General features: G+C 38.1%; 3 protein-coding genes across 3 annotated transcripts in view; 2 read left to right on the top strand and 1 right to left on the bottom strand.

Moving 5' to 3' along the window:
• The window catches only part of fggy (FGGY carbohydrate kinase domain containing), an 18,751-nt gene extending 14,071 nt beyond the window's left edge, over nucleotides 1-4,680 (top strand). Inside the window, exons 14-16 of the mRNA XM_015372983.1 lie at nucleotides 621-715; nucleotides 3,040-3,101; nucleotides 4,249-4,680. Coding sequence (XP_015228469.1) covers nucleotides 621-715; nucleotides 3,040-3,101; nucleotides 4,249-4,330 — 239 coding nt within the window. The 3' untranslated portion in view covers nucleotides 4,331-4,680. The remainder of the gene's footprint in view (nucleotides 1-620; nucleotides 716-3,039; nucleotides 3,102-4,248) is intronic.
• Nucleotides 4,681-7,667: 2,987 nt separating this feature from the next.
• LOC107083629 (peroxiredoxin-6-like) lies at nucleotides 7,668-13,515 on the bottom strand. The gene is made up of 5 exons (XM_015372998.1): nucleotides 13,392-13,515; nucleotides 12,198-12,354; nucleotides 11,139-11,288; nucleotides 10,883-11,029; nucleotides 7,668-8,938 (listed from the first exon to the last, which is right to left on the bottom strand). The coding sequence occupies exons 1-5, from the start codon at nucleotides 13,481-13,483 to the stop codon at nucleotides 8,741-8,743; spliced, it is 744 nt and encodes a 247-aa protein (XP_015228484.1). The 5' UTR covers nucleotides 13,484-13,515; the 3' UTR covers nucleotides 7,668-8,740.
• A 1,532-nt stretch (nucleotides 13,516-15,047) lies between these two features.
• Nucleotides 15,048-17,903, top strand: LOC107083635 (presqualene diphosphate phosphatase-like). Its single transcript, XM_015373003.1, has 2 exons — nucleotides 15,048-15,468; nucleotides 17,265-17,903. The coding sequence occupies exons 1-2, from the start codon at nucleotides 15,099-15,101 to the stop codon at nucleotides 17,687-17,689; spliced, it is 795 nt and encodes a 264-aa protein (XP_015228489.1). The 5' UTR covers nucleotides 15,048-15,098; the 3' UTR covers nucleotides 17,690-17,903.
• The last annotated feature ends 202 nt before the right edge of the window (nucleotides 17,904-18,105 follow it).

Raw genomic sequence — 18,105 nt, 5'->3', positions numbered from 1 at the left:
GAGCCGCTGGAGAGGGTCCAAAGAGCCATATGTGGCTCTGGAGCCGCAGGTTGCAGACCCCTGGTCTAGATGGTATGGCTTTTGCAGGTTAAGGTAGTTTCTAATTTCCCACATGAAACCTTGAATCTGAGGCTTCCCATGATAAAGTTTAAGTTAATGGTTTCCAGGATTGCTGCAAAAAACAAAACAAACAAACTGATTAGATTGTCAAATGAAAGGTTCCAAACATAAAACAACTAAAAAAAAGGAAATACCTTAAATTATAACCATCATAGCCAGGAACTGTAAAGTAAAAGCTTTGTATATGAGATGCTTCCAGACTATCAGACCTTTTGATCTTCTAAAGTGAAGCCTGCACAGATCAATCAGGTCAGAGTTAAAGAATAAACATTTAGTTCTCGTATACTTTTCCCCAATCTTCCATTTTAGAAACACTGCATATGACTTTCTGCTGATATTATAAAGAAAAGCATGAAGATCAATGAGGGAAACAAAGGAAATCCAAATAGAAATCTTCTGTGCTAAAGGGATTATGCAGACCTGTTTGCATTTATAAATATTAAAGAGTTACATTTGACCTGAAATATGAAAGGATACTGAGTGTATTTCTTTGTTCTCAGGACTGCCTGTGGTGTTGCCCAATCAGAGCGATGCCGTTTTAGTGGGAGCGGCGGTTCTGGGCGCGTGTGCATCCCAGGACTGCACAACCATACAGGTACAGTTACATACAGATCTGTTACACAACAACTCCAATATTAGCTTGAACCATGTTCAATAAATTTTCAGGAATTTTTTTTTTTTTCTTTTTTAGACATGGGGTTTGATTACAATCTGGATTTTTAAAGCTTTAGAATGAATTAAGCAAGTAATTGATTATCCAATATTTGTATCTCTAATTTTAACAGTGACCTCATAGTTTTATCAGAACACTGATATTACAGAGCTGGGTTAGCTGGAATTTAAATGTTCAAACTGCAGGTAGCACACAAAGAGTAAAAGTTCCAATAAGAAGAGTATCTATGATGCTTGTGCTGGACGAATCGTTATCAATTAATATTTACTAGCTGCCTCTCTTCAAATTATGAAATGATCGAATAAAGGGTTGGTTTTTTAAAACGTTTGATGCCTGAATTGTGCTCAAACTTTTGCCCCCATAACAGCTTTAACTCTACCACAAATCCTCAACAATATATAAAAAGAGGATATTCAGCAGCGTTTAGGTTGGTACTGACTTGATCATTTCTAAGTTAATAACCAGCGAATTCATCCGACAGCATTAAATGTTTGTTGGAGTGATGTAATATCTGAAAAAAAAAAAAGAAAAATCCAGTTTTGTGGGCCCTTGTATTCTTTATGGATTTGGCCACCATGCCAATTACAAAAGCAATAAAGTATGTGGTCCTCTAAGCACAAGTAGTCCCTGAATGACTGACTTTATACAAATGGGTAAAGTAAGAAAGTTTAGCTTTTTTTTATGCATGTGGCATCCATCTTGAATGCAGAACTTGGGTAACATCCTGTTGGACCGACTTTCTGACCTGTAATTCCGACTTTTGATCATTCCAGTTGAAATTTCCAACTTGGAAATTAGAAATTTCGACTTCCAAGGTCAAATTGAACGTACCATAGAACTGTTCAGATGTTAAATCTCCTCTTTAACAAACATATTGAACTTCAGCACTTTTTTTTTTTTTTGGTTTTTTAAAAGTTAAAAAAAAAAAACAAATCAAAGAAATCTTACATTTTTTTGTGATTCTAACATCCTACATGACCTTTTCTGAACAATTATTGCCTTAAATGTTTACATTGGAAATTTCAGCGCAACAGAGACAACATGAGAAATTTTGTGACTAAAATATCATAAGTGAAGCATAAAGTAATATTTGTATTATGATGACTCAACTCAACTCAACTCAACTCAAACTTTATTTATAAAGCACATTTGAAACAACCGGGGTTGACCAAAGTGCTATACAGGAACATAAGATAAAAGCTAAGGCTAAAATACATAAAAACATAAAAATAGAATAAGATGAATGTTTCAATTAAAATACATTTTAGAATAAAATAAATTTAAAATAAAATTTTGCCAAATGTCCACTTAGACATGATTAAAAGCCAGGGAGAAGAAATGTGATTTTAACGTGATGACAAGTTGAAGGGACTAACAATTAAACACTAACCATGTTTATAACTTGTTAGCCCAGTTAAATCTGTAGATTAAGATTAAAGGAATTAAAGGCAATACCTTTAAAGCATGACTTCTACTGCAGTCTATGATCTTTACCCCTCATCATATTGGGGCTTTGGGACCTGCTGCAGCGAAGAGAAGCCCACATGTTGGCCATATTTATGTGCACAGAAACAGCACCACTGCAGAAAAAAATAAATTTTAATTTTAGCTCCAGATGAAAAAATGGAAATATAGTTTTAACAAGATCCCTAAGGATCATGATTATTAGTATCCCAGTTATAAATACTCAGTTCAGCCCTCCTTTGGCTTTTACATTTAATATGACATGCAGTGATGCATGCTGGGGATTCTCATAAAAGATTTTATAGGGAGATACAGATCAGGAAAACATGTGGAGAACCCCTTTAAAAAGGTTTTCTTTTAAATCTGACTCAGTGTCTCCGCCTACTGGAGAAAAACAGAGGCTGGATAGGATTAAAATTTAAAGGTTTATATCTTTTTTTTCACTTTGCTAGAACTCCCAATAACCTCTGAGCCATATAAAGTATAAATAAGATGTTATTATTTGGACTGGGCTGCAGCTGTCTGCTTGTTTTCAGCCATAAATACTGCGGGCAGTTGTTGTGTCTGATCCCCCTCAGCTGCAGGGTTTCTGCTGCCTGGATTTTTTTTTAGTTTAGACAACAGAGAGGGCCCTCCATGCATTAACCATGAGCTGTGGCACACCAGAATTACCGCAGTCAGATTGTGTTAGTTAGATAAGTGGGTCAAGGCTGAAGTGAAATTAAACGTACGCCTCTGCATCGTCATTTATGGAGCGCTGTTTCTTTCAACTTGTGTCTCAGGAGGCCATGGAGAAAATGGCTAAAGTGGGGAGAGTCGTTCAGCCGGACCTGGAGCTTCAGAGGTGAGGAAAGGATATCCGAGTGGGGGAAAAGGGACACCTTCCAGAAAGAAAATGACAACTTTCAGGATTTAATAAGCCTTTTATGTACAAAAAAAACAATGCAAAGCAGCACAGAGATAATTAAATGAAGGGCAGAAACATGTGGAAAATATTTATAGTAGCCTCTGCTGCCCCCTAATAAAATCTAACACAACCATTTTTTCTTCACAAGTCTCCAAATTAGTAAATAATCCCCCTATTTGTCAAGATCTTCAGAGGTTTATTAGAAAACAATCACAGTGATCTCAGTGTTAATCTGAGAAGCAGACCCAGTTCTTCTTCTTCGTGTTTTCAGCCCTTCCTGAGAGTTCACTGATTTTATGAGTTTATGGACAGCAGCTTTTAACTCTTGCTCATTCTTAGTTGCATTTGAGCCGAGACTTTGACTAGGCCATTCTAAGACGTGAATCTCACATCAGTGAGAAATTAGGGTCCCTAATCCATGATCTGAAAAAGCAAACCTGCCTAAACTTGGCGGTCAATTAGAGTGTTAATCAGAGACGGCTTATTGCAAATGAAGGAGCTAAAAGAGACATCTGGCCTTTATTTAAGACACAGCTGTAGATTGAAAACTTTTCAGTCAAAGTGTAAACCTAATTCTGATTGATAATATGTGACGAAAGTTAACAAATGCTTGTTTGGAGATGTTCTCTACCCAACCTGACTGAGTTTAAGCTATTTTTGACCAGGCCTTAGATGTGTAAAGCTGCTTGGATTTCCTCTGAGGGTCTTGGCATGTGCATAAGGTCCTCCAATGAGGAATGACTCTTACTATCCTTCCAGAATTTCCCACCACCATCTAGACCCAATAGGGAATAAATCCTACTTTTCTAGGTAATGTAAGGCTAAATAAGCAGCTGTGCATTCTGGGAGTTTTTCAGAAACTTTTAGAGACCCACATATACTTTTTAAAGACCAATACTTTTCTTTAGTCTATCCAAAAAACTGTATAGAAATCTGTAACTCTTAGACAAAATTTCAGTTTTTTTTTCTTTCTTTTTTTCTAATTGAAATAGTTGGTATTCAATGCTTGGTTTACTATGCGTCCTAATTGGCTTAGTAATAACAGTGCTTCATTACATTTGTGTGTTTATTCGTCCTTCCACAGCTTCTATGAGAGGAAGTACCAGGTGTTCCTGCAGCTGTTCTCCCACCAGAGGGAGTACCAGGCCCTCATGAAGCACAAATGAGACCAGTGAAGACAGGGGGGAACTGGAACAGATGTCTTAACCCTGAAGTTCTGCTCGACGCAAATGATTTCACACGTTTTTCACATGTTTTTGTTTCGTCAAAAGGGGGAAAAAAAGCAACACTTCCTTAGCGTCGGGCCGAGCGTTCGTTGTGTGGTTTGATTTTATGCGGATGCAGAATGTCAAACCGCTGAGCAGGCAGTTAGAGCTCACGTCTGCCTGAAGGTAAAAGACATCAGTATGACTCACAAGGGATGCACATTGTGATTCATTGGCATCTTTAAATGCATTCCTAATGAAAAAATAAATAAATGTTGAGAACTTAACTATAAATCTGCTCATATTTTTCTATCATTCACTCCCAGTCAGCTGGTATGTCAGAGTTAATGTAAGCAGTGATATTCTCCTCCTTCCTTTTTCCTATTCGGATCACCTCTGCTGTCCTTTAGTCTGCTGCCTGCATTCCTCAGATCAAAGCTGATAAGCTATTCGCTGATGCTTCTGACCGACCTGATTAGGAGGAACGCCAAATCCTACTCAGCTGACTTATTCCTAGGAGCAGAGAAGTGTGGGGGCTCCTTAGAACCTGCTGTCCTGCATAGTAGACCTAGCTCTACTCCAGCCATTAACCGCTGCAGAATCCCGTTAATCACCCATTTGTTTTAAAATCAGGTGTGTGGAGGCAGGAAGAAGCACCTAAAACATGCAGGTAGAAGGAAAAAGGAAAAAAAGATATAGTTCAGCTCGAAATTATTCAGGTTTATAGTAAAAATACGTTTTACTTTGGAACCTTGATTCCGATTAAAAATGTGACCGTTATCTTTCAGAGGCTTATAAAAGATTGTAAAGAGTCTTACTACTTGACATTTTTATTAAAATAAGCACATTTTAGAGTAACCAATGAAAAAACCTTATTTGGCAATAAGCTTCAAGTAGGTAACTAAACGTATTCATGTGGCACCTTTCGACAAAATAAATCTCAGTCCTTGATAAGAAACTAGTACACGGTCTAACAATGCATGGAAAAAAATTAAATTAACTAAACGATTTAAAAAAAGACTTTAGACTTAAAAGAAACCACAGAGAGGAAGAGAGTTCCTGAGTCTGGGGGTCATTAAACATAAGCCTCTGTCACCTTTTGTCAGTCAGTAATGACCTCTAGCTGGGCCACTCCAAAATGTACCATCATTACTTTATAACGAAATCTGCCAGAGGGTTTTCTTTTTTTTCCCTACATGTCCTGTCTTTGTGTTTTAGATCTAGCATATGAAGCAGATGGTTGCCTCGGCCTACATATGCTGGGGGCAGTTCTGCTCTATTGAAATTATGTCTCAAGACTGTATCCTGATTGCTTGACTGACTTTACTAAATTACTCAGATTTAGTGCAGCATCAATGAAGGCAGACCACCACTCATTTAAAAGGACCCTGTGTTAGGAGGACCTTCAACCATTCGGACTGTGTGTGTGTAGAGTGGCTGTATATGAGTGGGTTCGTCACATGGAGGCATGCGGCTGAAACTGAAGCACAGAGCATAGCCCTGCTCAACACCCAAAACAAGTAGGTTTACTGCTGTTTTTTAATGATGGATTTCATCTCACCACTTTTCCATAAAGGCTGGATTTGTGGCATAAACCTCTTAATTGTTGACTGGTTGTACCTATGGAGTGAATTTTCTTCTATTTTTGTTCGAACGAAAGAAAATGTTTTATAAATAGAAATTTTAAAGAAAAAAATGGAAGCTAGATATTGTACTTTGAAAAATCCTAATTAAAAGAAGGTTTTGAGAGGAGCTTTGCTGTTTTCTCAGGTTTAGTTTTTTTAAATCCCTTTTTCTTATTTTAATTTATCACATTTTTATTGTTTCAAAATGTTTTTATTTTTACAGATTTATCATTTTGACATTTTTATCCTTTTAAATTTCTCTTTTTCAGATTTGGGTTGACCAATTGCGTTGTTTTCAAACAGCATTTTTCTGATCACATTGGCTTCACTTTCACCCCAATATAAATCATTGTTTTTGACCAATTAAAATGTTGTTACTAACGTTCATGCAGACCAATAGAAATCTTTGCTTTTAGCTCCAGAAAAAAGCCCGGCCTCACAGTTGAAGGAAATGATATGTAAAACACAATTTGACAAGAATGCGATTCATAAAACTCAATTTTAGAAATAGTAATAAAAAAAAATTGAAAAAAAGGGAAAAAAATGACTTAGAAAATAAAATCAGAGAAAACAGCATAATTATTATCAAACCGTCTTTTGATGAATAATTTTCTTTAAATTTCATTTCTGGATTGCATTTTTTTTTTCAAAAAACGAATTTACAACACATGTCGTTCGTTTGCAAAAATAATGGAACAAACTTCACTCCATACAGCCGGCCTGAGCCATCTCTGCAGCTCCTCCAACGTTAAAATGGACCTCAGTCTTTCTGTTCTGATTAATGTTCTCCTTACGTCTATAGGTTTGCAGTTTTCCCATTTTTTTTCCATCTTTGGTTGAACCACTTGTTGCTACCCAATCCCGGGAGCACGATCCGTTCTGCGCATGGGCGAATACATATACTTCCGGGTGTCCATAAAGAATGTAATTATGGTACTAAAACTACTTATTTCTATCCTTAACTCACTAAAGGATACTAATACACACCTTTAAAAGATGTTTTATGACTTTTGTGAGACAATTTTTATGCTTTTTACATTTTCTTTGTTAAACTGCTTCTCTGAAGCCATCAGTAGATATGCTCAGAGCAGTCCGGCAAAATATGATTAAACCATGTTTATCTGCATTTTAGTTGTTTCTCTCTTTAGATTACGCACTATATAGCATAAGGTTAAATGAAACTAAAACATAAAACTCAAAAAGACTAGATTTATGTTTAAATCCAAAGCCGAAAAAGTTAGCCACCGAAAGTAGCGTAGGATCCTATTTCCGGTCCAGATCGGGCAGAGACGACTGATAAAACAGAAAGGATTTTAAGGCATTTATTTTCTCAGTAAATACGTTATTAACCTTTAACACATTATATTTTAGTACGTTTACTATTTTTTGGGAGGGAAAACCTCATTTAGGTATTTTTAATTAAATAAAATCGAGGACGACCCGGATGTGTATCTTGATGCGCAAATGAGCGGATGGCGCATGCGCAGAACGGATCGTGCTTCCGGGACGGATCGGTTAGTGACACCAATGACCACTCTGCTGTGATCTTTGCCTTCATGATGCTTTTTCTTCTTATGTTCTTAATCACACCTCTGATGCTTTCCAAAGAGCAGGTGCAGCTATACTGAGATTAAATACACAAATTGGATTATGCATGGCGACGATTTGCACTGGATTTTATTTAAGGCATCACAATTAACAAAGGCTGAATACAAACACATAGGGTATCTTTGTAGTAGAAACTATCACATTCTCCAGTTTTAAAGTACTTTTTAAGTGCTTTGCTCTTTCACATAAAACCTTAACAAAACACATTCAAGTTTGAAATTACAGCGTGACAAAATGTGCATTGCGCTGCATCATCTGATAGGCATTAATTATTATTCACCACAATTACCTACAGTGAAAAACCAGCCTGTTTGCTCTGACTGCGTGGAGAGCACCACAAACGTTGGTTACTTTTGTTATAAACCAAAAGGTCTGAACCAGTAGAGGAAATGAAACAACGTTCAACAGGAAGCATTTACTCCACTGTTTGAGCAACACACCAACATTCTTTGGTTAGCTTTAGAACAAAGCATGGCCCATTTTCAATTAGTTTGGCTAGTTAGCTGTTAATCTAGATTCAAACATCATAGAATCTGCCTTCCTTGAAAACTAAGTATCCCAGTGTGGACTAATCAGAGCTTCCTTTGAGCACCGCAGTTTGTATTTTTCTTTTTCCTCTTTGGAGTTTTTCAATCAAATCCCCTCCTTCCTACAGGTGTTTTTTTATTACAGAAATTTTAGAAACATTAGGAAACGGTTAAATACAGTGTTACAAAGTATTCACCTGTAGTAAATATGCGCAAAAATACAAACAAGGATGGAAATGATCAGGATCATCATCAGCCTCAGCATCCAGGTCAGATTCTCTCTCAGCTTTGGGGTCTTAATGAAACAAAACGCTGAAACTCAGATAAAAATAAAATTCCTTCAACATCTGGGTTAAAATCTGCTATAATGTTCACTTATTCCAGCAGATCGACATGAATCAGATGTCACTGACCCAAATACACACAGAGTTGTTCCACACTAAACTTTATAACCCATTGTGTTTGAATTGTCAGTGCAAATGTAAAGTTATTTAACATGTCGCCTACTTTAAAATCAACCTATTATAAAGGTCATAACAGAATAACTCTGCTTGTGTTTATTGTATTCTTTTGGTCTGCTTTACAGAAGCAAAAAAAAAAAGAAAAGCCCATTACAAAATAGACGTGCATTGGCGCGGTTGAATCAGTGAATATCCAGGATCCACACTTTCACCCAGGTCGTGGGGGTCTGGGGTGTAGCGCAGGTACTTCTTCCCAGAGGGCAGTTCTTTAGTGAAGACCCCCGCTGGGAACAAAGCGGCAGCATCCTCCTCAGGCATGTTCGGAGGCACCATCACGCAGTCTCCAGGCTGCAAGAAAATATATATATATTTTCCCCCTCTGTTGTCAATTTATAGCTACAACTGTCCAAGTAATACATAAAAATAAAGTATCACGATGCACAAGTGGAAAGAAGATGAAACCATTAAACACAGAGATTAACTGAGCAATGTGACGTCCATATACAGTAGCAGCCATTTAAAAGCCAGCCGAATGGCAGCAAAATCCCCTCCAACTTCCAGCCACTGGCCTTCTAATGGACGTGCATATTTTTTTTACTCTGACTTTACCCTTTCACTGATGTACAGGGTCTGACCAGGCGATAACGCTACTATTTAAATCTTAATGTCCACAAATCATGATAGAAATGATATTTTAGATGTTTAAAAAGGGAATTGCAGGAGACTGGCCAAGGACCCATAAAGGAAAGTGGGGGATTTTTTAATGACTACTACTGTACTTTCAGCCCCGCTTAATCTGACACCTCTAAATAAAAGGCTGTTGAGTGATAAGGTTTAAGAACTCATCCAATCCAAAAACAGAGTCATAAAGGAATATGCTAACCTTTTCACATCTCTCACAACAAAAAATCATTGTCAAAATGGAAAGGTACCAGGAAGTGTTTATCCAACTGAACATGAAAAAATCATTAGAAAGGTCTGAAAAGTTGCAGCAAAAGTTGCAACAAAGTAATACAGTAACAAAGTCTAAGTTGGCCTCTGGTTAATTAATGCTGATAGCAGATGTAGTAAAGATGTAGTGCAGCATAAAAAAAAACTGCAGAAAAAAAAAGGAAATATTTTGAAATTTTGCCAATTTGCCACAAATTAAAATTCTTCCTTCTCTAGTTAAACTCAAAGCTACTGTCGATATTTCATTTTTATTAAAGGTACCTTGGCTGCTAGTAGTATAAGTATAAGTATAAAAAGTTTGTCAGAAGGGAGACCACCCCCCTCACTGCAGCATCCCCACAGGGGGACCATCTCCTCCTTTTTGGATTATTTTTACAACGTTGGGGATGGCCGTAAAAATGTATAAAAAAGACCGATCACATTTCTGATATTTATCTTGATTTCTTAGCATTTAGTTCTTTTCTAACATTAAGCGGCAAAATGCTAAACATAAGTGTTAAATCTATATCTAAATGTATATGTTAAAACTGTTTCTACATCCTATGTCTAAAATATAAATGTTATGTTTATATGTAAATCTATTTCTTAATCTGAAATCTAAATATACCGCTTAAGTTTAAATTGTAAAATTGTAAAAAATGTCTTTAATCCACATGCTAAAGCCAAATACATATTAAATCTAAATGTTCGATCTAAATTTATACCTTACTTTTTAAATGTAAAACTTGAATATAAATTTGAATGTTTCTTATTTCTTAAGCCTTAAATCTCAGACTTCAATCTTTAGAAGATATGCTAATTTAGCCCATCCCCGGCACATAAGAACACCAATGAGAAGGGGAGGTGGGCTGCGTGTTTTCAGAGGTGTCAAGAAACGAAGTAAAAACACTTCGATACTGTACTTAAGTACACTTTTTAGGTATTTATACTTTACTCCATTACTTATTTTTCTTCCTACTTTTGACTTTTACTTATCACATTTTCACACAAGTATCTGTACTTTCTATTCCTTACATTTTTAAAGCAAAGTTTACTCGTTATTCTTGGCTTCAGTTTAATGTTTATGCATATTTATTTCACGTCATGTGCGCCATCCAATGCAGATCATTGGCTCCATCCACATCTAGTGCAAACTAGTGTCATTGGATGAGTCATAGAAAGCAAACACTCATTGGTTAGCTAAAGGAAATTTGTTTATTATTGTACAATTTTTGACTTCACTTGAACAATAATGCACTGCACTGTCTTGGTCTTTTGCATAACATCCCATAGAAATACAACAAAGTATGGTAGTAAATTAACATTCTGAAAGGCAGCATTGTTTTATAAGGTGATAAATACCTTCCACTCAGCAGGCGTGGCCACTCTTCTTTCAGCTGTGAGCTGGAGGCTGTCGACCACACGCAGGATCTCACTGAAGCTACGTCCTGTGGTTGCCGGGTAGAGCAGGGACAGTTTCAGCTTTTTATCAGGTCCAATAATAAAAACCTGTGCAAACATAGAAAGCAGAGGAGGAAGAGAAGCGGGTTTGAACGCTTTAACTAAGGGGCACAGTTTGAGGGTTTTGGAATGAAGCACATGAGGCTGTGATGCTCACACAGCGAGCGGTGAGCGGCAGGCCGTCTTTGTCCTTCTCATCAGGATCCAGCATACCCAGAGAGACTGCCAGCTCACGTTTGCTGTCCGCGATGATGGGAAAGGGCAGCCTGCAGCACTCAGACTTCTCACAGTTATAAGCCAGGATGTCCTATCAGAAAGAAGCCTCACAGAATAAACCAGGCTGATACCTGGACCAAAGAGCTGGAACTTTCCTGTATGCACAAATTTGTGCAACATGAAACATCCTTCTTGAAGTAAAAACAAACATTATTAGATCAAAAGTTAATATATGCAATAAGATACTTTAAAGAATTTAAATATTACACAAAATGTGTTTTTTTTTGTTTGTTTATTACTCACAGGAAAATTGAAAAAAATATTTGTACCATAATTTAGTGATGTAATTGGTTCATAAAACACCTTTTGAAATTAATATATTTATTCTAGAGATACTTTTAGTAAATTAACATTTCTAAATAAATAAACATTTAGAATATAAAATGAAAACACATTTGCCGTTTGACATGAATTGCAAATGGCAAAAAAATAAATAAATACATATATGTGTTTATACACATGTTTTAGAGTCTGCAGTCATTTATCTGGTTAACAATTTGATTAAATAAAAGCTAAGACCTATTATCACAAATTATAAAATAAACTTTGATATTTACTTTGACTAGGCTATTCTAAAATCAATAAATTGGATTCTAGTTCAAATATTTCTGATGTTTCTGCCTGAAGGGGAACATGTGCTCTATCAGTTCTTTATCAGGTTTATTTCCATTTCTGTCTATATATAACTCTATCTAGCATCCCTGTCTCTGTGGAACTCCGGCACCCCCAGATCATTATGCTGCCATCACGCTAAGAACAATGTTCACCTGCATCTTTTTTTCTTCTTGCATTCATACCATACTGTCTCTATATTAAGGTGGACTTTTAATTAGATTACTTCACTGAATGCGTGCAAAAGTTTTACAATGATTTACTACTGTGAAAGCTCAAGGTTTTGTGGTTAGAACATGGCAACAGGGCGTCTTGGTCTTCATGTCACCTTGCTCCAGCCGCAGTGATCCTCCAGGCTGTCGATGGACAGAGCGATCAGTTTGACGCCGCGTTTGCTGAACTCGCTGCTCAGCCTGGCCACTCGACCCAGCTCCGTGGTGCAAACCGGGGTGTAATCTTTGGGGTGGGAGAACAAGATACCCCATCTGTAGGGGACATGGGCATTTTAGAAACCAGTTGGAGAAGGGTTTCAGGTGCTTTTTTTGACGTACGGGGAAAAAAAGATAAGTATCTAACATTTGAAAGACAGGATGTGACCTGATTTCTTGTTGAACAGAAGATAAACATTTTGGCCTCCTAAGTCTTACACTGGTTTTTGTTCTGACCTATGAACTAATTTCATACTTTCACAGGATTTATCACAGGATTTATCTTCAGCTACTTTCACATGTAGATAATGTGAGATAAAAAAAAAAAGTCATTTGTAAGGTTTCCTGTTTAAGAACATCATGAAACAGATATCAGTTTAACAGAAGAAAGTTTTACACATTAGGCTATCAAAGCCATGTGAATGTTTCTGCTGTGCTTAGATGGCAACAGTAGAAGCTAGCCACAATGTAGACCTCAGATAACTGTCAAGCACGGAGGTGGCAGAATGATGCTTTCTGTATTAGGCCCCTTTAGCATCTTGACACTATTATAAACTCCTTACACTAATGTTTCCTAGAATCAAAAATGAGGCCAAATTTTAACCACAATACAAGCTTAACACAGATATTTTGTGGTTGCCATGACCCGAATGAGCGAGGAGACAGAACCACTGCAAAAAGGACCTGGATGATGAAAGGGGCAGTACAAAACTTTTCAGCCCCGGAATCATGTTAGATAATAAAAGAACAGCTTATTGTGCATCTATAGTTACTATAACCAAGGAAAACTGACAGGATGTGGCCTGGTTTAGTTTGATAACATAGGGGCTTTTTTCCAGGAGGTAAGCGCTGTGATTATGAGAATCCTCTCAACTATGAGTAATATAAATTTGAGAGATTATTTTGCTGTTAATCTCTGATGCCTGAGACACATAATTCTTTAGTGTTTGTATAGATTTATCTGTTTAAGAATGCAGAAGTGAGAAACGCTCAGTCACACATTAAAACTTCCTCCTTCCTTATCATGCTGATTGGATTCTCTCCAACTCTGTGAAATCTGACATGCAATCAATAATCAGCAGCTCTTTACTTACGAATCACCGAGATATTGGTGGAGTTTCATTCTACCAGCGGTGGTCTCCGCTTCGAAATCAGGAAACGGGTCTCCGAGCAGCAGCCCCGGCATGATGGAAGCGTGGATGTGGACGTGGGTTGGACTGAGAGACGAAACTTGAAAGAGAGACAGAGAGGAGGCGGATGGTTAACTGTGAAGCACGGTGCGTGGTGCCGCGCCGGGGGTGGGTCTTGGTTTTTGGAGGAGAGCGCGGTCGGATGGTGCGCTCAGGTTTGACGCACAAACTTCCGAAATGAGAACATCCGATTCTTTACTAAATGATACGTCATATATATTTTTTATCAATGTTATTTTTTAATATACAGAAAATAAATAACCTAATTTAACCTATTTATTTATTGAAAACCTTAACATCATGACCATTGGTCTTACCAGAAATAATCTAAAACTTCATTAACAGCAATCTGATTAAAGTTCATCTTTCACTTTGCATAGAACTCTTTCCCGACACAGAACCAGAACCTCGCAGATCTGCATGGATGTTTTGGATCCGGTTCTTCTGCACTAGCTTCTGTTTGGTCCCATATTTTCCTCAACAATCCCCCTGAAACACGGTTCCGACATGGTGATCTAACCAGGCTCTGTTGCTTTAACAAATATCCCCCAACCATCACACCTCCACCTCCATGCTCCAGGATTCACGCAAGTCTTTTTCTCCCTGAACAACTTTTTACGCCATTTATCTTCTTTGTGCTGCAAGAATGATCTAGAAATAAGCACTATTTACCCTTAATCTAGATAAATAAGATGATCTGCTAATGGAAGGAGTATTTTTATTCTTAAAATAAGACAAGTAGATAATATGCACTTGAAATAAGACAAAGCAATTATTTTTTCTTATTTTAAATGTAAATTGTCTTGTTCCATTGGCAAAGTTACTCACTGTCCTTATCAGTTCAAGACAAAATGCATGTATTTTAAGAACAAAGGAGTTACTTAGATTTCAATTTTTTTTGCAGTGTTGGAAAACCCCATCTTCATAGGCTGCTCCATCCTTTTGGAGACCTCAGACAGCCTTTTCCGTTTCCGTCTCACGTCTGACATTTAAAGGTGGACACCTCATTTAAAAGCAAAGCAGCAACGTTTGAATCACACGATTGTCTGTAATCATGTTTACCCTGCATGAACTCTGACAAACATCTACAGACAGGAAAATGAAGTGATAGATAATTAACTCAAAAACAAATAACCCAGGTTATGGATTTATTTTTATCCCATAGACTTAACAGTCGATATTTTTCACAGTAAATATTTTATTTAGCAGGTATCTCAGGGTTAGAGTGGATCAATCTATTTGACCCAAACTCAGATTAGCGAAATAAGGTTTTTTTCCCCTTAAAAACACGAATGACTCGTTTCTCTGAGTAAAATTGACCCCAAATACTTTTGCAAAGTTTTTGCCTTGAAAGAATAAAACCAAACCCCAAAATATACTTTTAAAAACGCAAAAAGCCTTCATGCATTTAAACAAACACATAGATAAATCCTAATAAAGAAAATAACTTTGGTGCCTCATTCTGTGTCTGAATCTAGTGTTGTGAACCCACGTGGTCCGTGGGTTGACACATTAACCCGTGTTTGGACCGAGCAGCTTGAAGGATGGTTTGCGTCTGAGCGCAGCTGGACTCAGAGGCGCACAGACCGCAGACGCTCCGCCAGAGGAAGCATGTCCTCCCCGGTGAGCAGACGGAACAGCTGCCGAGGAGTCGCTGCTGGAGGCAGAGCATCCTTGGACTGCCACCTTGGCCGTCGCCGGGCCTCCAGCTGCCCTTATTTCTCCCCCGAAGACCTTTCGGTCAGCCTGAACCAGCCCCTGTTTGCCATAACGCTCCGGTTCCTGCTGGCAGTGGATCTGTGGCTTTCCAAAAAGCTCGGAGTTTGCGCCTGTGAGAAGTCGCCGCTGGGCAGCATAAGGCCCCTGGTTCGGCTGGTGGAGTTCTCCGGCCATGTCATCCCGTGGCTGGTCGGCACCGTGTACACTCTGTGCCGTGGGGACAGCGTGGAGGAGCAGGAGGTCATGCTGAATTTAACTCTGGGTGAGGAGACCATTAAAAGTGCAAGGTGTTCCCCTCGGTCTAAATCATTCCCATTTTATTTTTCCATCTCCACACAAACCACTGTAATTCAGTTCACTAAATTAGTCTAACATTACTGACATTCCAGTTAGATTTCATGTTGCTTTGTGTTTTTTTGTTTTTGTTTTTTATCTGCCTTCATAATTTATATAAAAATCCGGCGCGCGCTTTTACGCACAAATGCGCCGTTAAGACAATGAGACCTTTGGCAGTCATTGCTGCGCTCTGCTGATGTCTGACCAAAGCCTTGCAAAGTTAAAGATAGTCTAAATAGCACAACGAGCTAAATCGGTCTCCCCATGGGTCACATAATGTACAGTAAGGGGTTTGCGCCTCCTGACCAACAAACAGCAGGGAGGAGACCAAAGGTTGCGTTGGTGCAGCGCACACTGGCATGTTTGGATCATATTTACTGACTGATCACTTTAAACAATCCTATTGTGCTTTAGTAAAATACCTTCGCCTGTATTATTGGAACACAAGGGAGTGTCAGTCAACTTTATTCATGAAATACCCTAAAAACATAATGGGCATTTATCACACCCATAAAATTATAATTAAAATACAACGAAAGACAATACATCCCCAGACATGGATGGGTAAACATTTGTCTCTTAAAAAAGTCTCATAAATCAAATAAATCTTTCTCAACTCTGTTTATTTATTATAACCACCATCAGATAGCCCAATGCTGCTCCTATTGAAGTTATAAATAATATATTGAAAATACATCTACTATACCTATATGAGAGCTCAATAGTACATTTTAAACCTGGGAAAGAAAATACATTTTAAAAATAGTTTTCTTTTTCTGTCCCAAATGGTATTATTTGTTGTGAACAATTAATATAAGAAAATGTAATAATCCATAATTTCAGTAAATATCAAAAATTAAGAAAATATTATGTGTAAATCTGTAAATTCTTTATTGTCCTAGAATGGGGAAATTCACTATCTGCATTTGACGCATTCCCTTAGGAAGCAGTAGGCTGTGGTCTGGGGTTAAGGTTCTTACTCAGGGAACCAGAGTGGCAGTATGTGGGAGTGTGTAGGTTTTAAACTCAGAACCTCCAGGACCTAAGCGCAAAGCTTTAACCACTAGACCACCAAACCCCTAATAGTAAATGATAAAAGTAAAAACAACAAAAAATCACCCCTCATTCTCCCATCCTCATTATTAATTATTCAGATTGGTCCTTTAGTTTATTGGCTATCTGTCTTCAGTACTCTGCTGATTTCTAAATGAAATGCAAACTTTAATTTAATCTGAAATTAGGACTTTAGACCACTGAGCTACAGCCACATTCTTCTTTTTTCTGTTGTCCATTATAAGATATTTTTGAAGTTATCTCTGGTTTAGGTGTCACTTTACTTGAGAAATGTTTTTCCTCTTGATGCAGTAACTCCACCATCTTTCCATTCTTTAAAAAGCTCTCCTTACATTCCTGAATGGATTTTGCTTCTTAATTCCTCAAGGCTGACATTTTACCTGCTGCTGGAGCAACTGTCTTTCCGCTCAAACCAACCCCCCGCCAATTGACATTGCTTCTCTTTATTATGTAGCCTACTGACCCAGACTTAGAGATCAGCTTAGAGATAGGCTCAGAAAACAACCTCTGTGCTGCTCTGGCTTTTCTGGTCATAACAGTCTAATGTCAAACACCCAACAGGGATGCACTAGAAAAGTGTTATTAATTAAACAGATCTGTATAACCATTGCAATCCCCAATTTTGATGTCCTTCTGTCTTCTTCAAAGCTCTCATTCTGGACCTGATGCTGGTCAGAGCTGTGAAGATGTTAGTGAGACGCCGAACACCCGCCCAGAACCGCTCCGATATCCTCTCAACCTTCTTCGTAGAACGTTACTCCTTCCCCTCAGGCCACGCTTCAAGAGCGGCCATGTGTGCCCGTTTCTTCCTCGCCCAGCTGGCAGACACGGCCTCCATGAGGGTCCTGGTGCTCGGCTGGGCCGCCCTGGTCAGCCTTTCCAGGCTGCTGCTCGCTAGGCACTATGTGACGGATGTAGGCTTTGGTTTGGCCATGGGTTACTGCCAGTACAGCATGGTGGAGAGGGTGTGGGTGACTTGGGACTGTCTGCAGGACCTGCTGTTTATTCGGCTGAGAGAAACCCTGGACAGGGCTTATGACGGACTGTGGACAGTAGATGATTGGAAACATTAGATCAGATGTGTGTGTCTGTGTTTGTGGGAGCATGTTTTAGTTTTAGTAATGAGAAAAGCCTTTTTGTTTTAAAGACAAAAATCCAGCAGAAGTTTGGTAACTTTTCAAATAAAGTCCTTCAGGTGGCATTTTGGACGGTGGTCTTGTTTCTTTCCTGGTTTGAGAACCATAAGAACCATGGTAGCATCTGTACACATTAGGGGCCATCTCTACTTTAACTCTGAAACCCAGAATATTTCTCATGATCTCCAGGCAGAGGTAGGCCGTAACTAGTTACATTTACACGAGTAACTAAATACTTGTATGTCTAGTTTAACTGCAATATACTTAAGTAAAAACTCCCTCTACCTATTTTAATTAACATCCTCTGCAAAGAACAAGCTTGTTTCAAATAAAAATAAACCAGAGAGACACAC

Source organism: Cyprinodon variegatus, unplaced genomic scaffold (genome assembly GCF_000732505.1).
Source record: "Cyprinodon variegatus isolate N-32 unplaced genomic scaffold, C_variegatus-1.0 Scaffold79, whole genome shotgun sequence".
Lineage (NCBI taxonomy): Eukaryota > Metazoa > Chordata > Actinopteri > Cyprinodontiformes > Cyprinodontidae > Cyprinodon > Cyprinodon variegatus.
The sequence above is the reverse complement of the archived record's forward strand: the minus strand, read 5'-3'. Positions and strand labels throughout refer to the sequence as shown.

Bases quoted from the DNA above. Each gene is read 5' to 3' on its own strand.
- LOC107083629 (XM_015372998.1), bottom strand. From the start codon at position 13,483: ATGCCGGGGCTGCTGCTCGGAGACCCGTTTCCTGATTTCGAAGCGGAG. The intron at 11,289-12,197 runs GTGACATGAAGA...TCTTTCTGATAG, and splicing joins ATCACTGCGGCTGGAGCAAG to GACATCCTGGCTTATAACTG. The intron at 11,030-11,138 runs GTGAGCATCACA...ATGTTTGCACAG, and splicing joins TGCCGCTCACCGCTCGCTGT to GTTTTTATTATTGGACCTGA.
- LOC107083635 (XM_015373003.1), top strand. From the start codon at position 15,099: ATGTCCTCCCCGGTGAGCAGACGGAACAGCTGCCGAGGAGTCGCTGCT. The intron at 15,469-17,264 runs GTGAGGAGACCA...TCTTCTTCAAAG, and splicing joins CATGCTGAATTTAACTCTGG to CTCTCATTCTGGACCTGATG.